Source organism: Apodemus sylvaticus, chromosome 10, assembly GCF_947179515.1.
Source record: "Apodemus sylvaticus chromosome 10, mApoSyl1.1, whole genome shotgun sequence".
Lineage (NCBI taxonomy): Eukaryota > Metazoa > Chordata > Mammalia > Rodentia > Muridae > Apodemus > Apodemus sylvaticus.
Genome location: NC_067481.1, coordinates 61933879 through 61938481, shown reverse-complemented (window position 1 = coordinate 61938481; position 4603 = coordinate 61933879). Strand labels below are relative to the sequence as shown.

The following is a 4603-nucleotide window of genomic DNA, read 5'->3' as shown; positions in this document are numbered from 1 at the left end:
AACTGGGGCTTTTGGTTCATGTTAGGCAAACCAGATGTTTCTAACGTTTCCTTTAGTTATATGGTAATAACTCGTAAACCTTAACAGAGTGAAGTTTAATTTGTTAACATTTCTATACGTCTTACTGTATGGAAGCCGGTATCCTGTGCAAACAAAGCTGTTTTCAAGGTTATTTACTTGGCCAGCCTCGTGACTCCGCATGACAACGCAATCCGAGCAGCTCGGCTCCTTCCTCGTTTATCTCGACGAGGAAAAAGCAACCACGCCCAAGACCCAGAAACCAGTCCTGAGGTTCTAGAATTAACTGGCACCTTCCCTTCCTTTGCACAATAGGCACCCCAATGGGAGACGTGGGTGAACCCCGGGTACTGAGTCTAATAGGCATTTCTCCTCTTTACTTCCTTTGTTTGTAGCTTGCTGGGGAGGAAGGGAATCTGCAGGTCCGGCGGGGCTCAAGGCTAAATCCTCAGCTTCCAGCCCCGCAGCCACCCCTCTCCCACCCACATCTGGGCCGGGGGGTGGGGGGTGTGGCTAGCAACAAGACAAAGCAACTGAAAACATCGGCTGCGGAAGAATCAATGTCCACACTGGTGGGGTCAGAGCGAAGCTAGTGTCCAGCCAGTGCGAGCAACGTGGGGTCGTAATCACCCTGGGGCGTAAACCCGCCGAGCGAGGGGTGCGAGAAAACCACGGGGACCTCGGGACCCGGGGTTCGGGCGCGGGAAGGGGAGGCGCCCCTCCCCCATTTCTAGCAGGAAAAAGCAGTATTTCGCCGAGACCAGTGGCGGCACCTGCGCACTCGGTTACTTAGCAACGTCGACGTTAAACTGCCCGAGAACCCAGCCCAGCAACAATCGAGCCGCCCGCGACCTCCACCAATCAGCGCCGGCCTCTTCTTTGTCTCCTCACCAATCAGCGCTGGCGCCGCAAGGAAGTTTCCAGAGCTTTCGAGGGAGGGCCCTTTAACATAGATTCATCCGCTTGATGATTTTTTCATTTTTTGTGTATAAGAGGAGATGGGTCTCCGGGAATACAGTGGCTCTCGTTTGGTAGTGTTCTTTGTATCGGTTCTGAGGAATCGGGAGCTCAGCGGAAACGCCTAATTGGTCTGCGGGAGGTGGGGCCCGTGGAGCTACTTTCGGTGGCGCAGGAAGACTACAGCTACGTAGGAGTGAGGAGTCACGCAACAGACGCTGCATAAATAGCGGCTCGCGCGGCCGCAGAGCTCAGTGACGAGAGGCTTTGTCCGGTTCGCTGGTCCTTCCGTGAGGGTGTTTGCGACGCGCTGGGCGGTTTGTGCTTTCATCACATTCGTTAACAGGTATTTGTCCGCGGCGTTTGACTCATGGAAGGATTAGAGAGGGGGGCTTACGTGATGCTAAGTGGGCTTTTTTATTTTTCTCGGAGTGGGGGAGGGGAGAGCGAGGTGACGTGACGCGGCAACGGGCCTTCCGGGAAGAGTGGGCCTTGGTCGCGTGCGCGGAGCGGGGGCGGCCCTGGCGCGCGCGCCAGGGAGCTTAACGGACGCTTAACCGATGGAGAGTCCATCGTGGTTATTTCAGTGGGGGAAGGCAGAAAGGAGGTACTTCAGACTTATGAGGGTCTAATACTCGAATTTTTATTAATGGCTTCTGGTTTGGATATTTTCTGTTTTCTATTTATCGTGTCTATTGTTAGCACACTTGGATGTCCCCGCAGTTGATGAATGTTCCGAATGCTAGTATAAATGTTTTGAGATGCTTTTGCAGTTTGAAACCATGACAAAACAGATTTTATGTTGTGACAAAAACGGGAGGCGTTTTCAGTAGAGCTATTATGTAGGGAATCGGAGGTTTTAGTAGGCTTTTAAAATTTTACCTTTTAAATTCAAGGTCAAAATGCAGATCTTTGTGAAGACCCTGACCGGCAAGACCATCACCCTGGAGGTGGAGCCCAGTGACACCATCGAGAATGTGAAGGCCAAGATCCAGGATAAAGAGGGCATCCCCCCTGACCAGCAGAGGCTCATCTTTGCAGGCAAGCAGCTGGAAGATGGCCGCACCCTCTCCGATTACAACATCCAGAAAGAGTCGACCCTTCACCTGGTCCTCCGCCTGAGGGGTGGCATGCAGATCTTCGTGAAGACCCTGACCGGCAAGACCATCACCCTGGAGGTGGAGCCCAGTGACACCATCGAAAACGTGAAGGCCAAGATCCAGGATAAAGAGGGCATCCCCCCTGACCAGCAGAGGCTCATCTTTGCAGGCAAGCAGCTGGAAGATGGCCGCACCCTTTCTGATTACAACATCCAGAAAGAGTCGACCCTTCACCTGGTCCTCCGCCTGAGGGGTGGCATGCAGATCTTCGTGAAGACCCTGACCGGCAAGACCATCACCCTGGAGGTGGAGCCCAGTGACACCATCGAGAATGTGAAGGCCAAGATCCAGGATAAAGAGGGCATCCCCCCTGACCAGCAGAGGCTCATCTTTGCAGGCAAGCAGCTGGAAGATGGCCGCACCCTTTCTGATTACAACATCCAGAAAGAGTCGACCCTGCACCTGGTCCTCCGCCTGAGGGGTGGCATGCAGATCTTCGTGAAGACCCTGACCGGCAAGACCATCACCCTGGAGGTGGAGCCCAGTGACACCATCGAGAATGTGAAGGCCAAGATCCAGGATAAAGAGGGCATCCCCCCTGACCAGCAGAGGCTCATCTTTGCAGGCAAGCAGCTGGAAGATGGCCGCACCCTCTCCGATTACAACATCCAGAAAGAGTCGACCCTTCACCTGGTCCTCCGCCTGAGGGGTGGCATGCAGATCTTCGTGAAGACCCTGACCGGCAAGACCATCACCCTGGAGGTGGAGCCTAGTGACACCATCGAGAACGTGAAGGCCAAGATCCAGGATAAAGAGGGCATCCCCCCTGACCAGCAGAGGCTCATCTTTGCAGGCAAGCAGCTGGAAGATGGCCGCACCCTTTCTGATTACAACATCCAGAAAGAGTCGACCCTGCACCTGGTCCTCCGTCTGAGGGGTGGCTATTAATTATTCAGTCTGCATTCCCGGTGGGCAGTGATGGCATTACTCTGCACTCTAGCCATTTGCCCCAATTTAAGTTTAGAAATTACAAGTTTCAATAATAGCTGAACCTCTGTTAAAAATGTTAATAAAGGTTTTGTTGCATGGTAAGCATATATGGTGTCACTTGTGAAATTCTGTGGTGGCTTGGGTGGTGGGGCTCTTAACTGATTTGGGTATGATTTAACTTAAGATTGGTATTGACCAAAATTTGCGTAATTTTCAGCTTATCCTTGGATGAGATGGGAATTTTATTTAAAAGTTAATGGCAAAGCCTTAATGTCAATTTGCCACAGAACGGGTGGGGCTTGCTAAGCTATACAGTCTTTGTACTTCACTTTTGGGAGAAAGCAAACATATTTGGCTGAATCACAACTCCTCTCCGTAAGAGGAAAACGGCCAAGCTAAAGTTTTGGTTGAGAAAGTACTTTTTAAAATTGGTAGTGGCTTGGGGTTTCTAGATCACACTAAATTGCATCTATTGCTTGGTAAGATACCAGCAGGTTGAATTTCTTAATGCTGGTTGTGGTAATTCTGAGTGGGAAGAAGACCCCCCTACTTGGAGAAGTGGTAAGTAATAGAATATTAAAAAAGCCTTTACAGTGAACACCTGTTATTGGAAGGTTTGCCTCCCCTCAGTCCCAAAATTTTTAGCAATATTTTTGAGACCGTAACTATGTGCTTCTGGTCTACAACTCACATGATTTTCCAGCTTTAGCTGTCATTTTCAAATGTAACTTCTAAGACTTAGGGTTTCCACCAAGAACTGGAACCTGCCAAATAACTTGTAGTTACTGTCCTAAGATAGTCTCCAGGAGAAATTGAAATGAGATTACAATCTCATTGTTAAATGCTAGCCTGCTTTGTGAGCGCCTTTGTGTATATATAAATGCAAAAGTGCCTGGGAGACGTTAGTGTTCTCATTTACTGGGTGTAACGTGCATTGTGGGAATCAAACCAAGTGTTCCCGCTTTGAGGCAAGCAGCTTAATCTAAGCTATCTAACCAGCCCTCTATTGGATGCCCATCCCTTTTTAATTTTGCCACAGATTACAGCCTGGACTATAGTTGCTTTAAATTTCTAACCCTACCTATACCTCTTAGCATAGACTGCCACTGCAAGTGGTTTGATGAATTTTATTTTGTTAAAGGAATCTATCCCTGGCTGGTGTGGTACACCATATTGTACCTGAAAAACTCAAACATCACTTGACTCTGCTTCCCAAATGATAAATGTTAGTATTAGAAATGTGCCATCTTGGGGTTGGGGATTTAGCTTAGTGGCCCTGGGTTCGGTCTTAAGCTCTGTTAAAAAAAAAAAAAAGACAGAAATGTGACATCTTGCCTGGGACTTTTTTTTTTTTTTTTTTGAGATGGTCTTTCTGTGTAGTCCTAGCTATCCTGTAGTTAACCAAGCTGGCCTATGAACTCAGATTCACCTGCATCTGCTTCCTGAGTGCTGATAATAAAGATCTGTGCCAACCACACATGGCCATGACCAGGAATTTTTAAGAACCTTACAGGTCTCAACGAACTCTGCATACAAAA

The 4603-nt window shown here is 49.1% G+C and overlaps 1 protein-coding gene across 1 annotated transcript; it reads left to right on the top strand.

Annotated features, from left to right (window-relative positions):
* Positions 1-1217: 1217 nt before the first annotated feature.
* On the top strand, positions 1218-3172 carry Ubb (ubiquitin B). The gene is made up of 2 exons (XM_052194286.1): positions 1218-1321; positions 1872-3172. Exon 2 carries the CDS (start codon positions 1878-1880, stop codon positions 3021-3023), a length of 1146 nt encoding a protein of 381 aa, XP_052050246.1. The 5' UTR covers positions 1218-1321; positions 1872-1877; the 3' UTR covers positions 3024-3172.
* Positions 3173-4603: the final 1431 nt, after the last annotated feature.

Excerpts from the sequence above, each read along its gene's own strand:
- Ubb (XM_052194286.1), top strand. The coding sequence starts at position 1,878 with ATGCAGATCTTTGTGAAGACCCTGACCGGCAAGACCATCACCCTGGAG.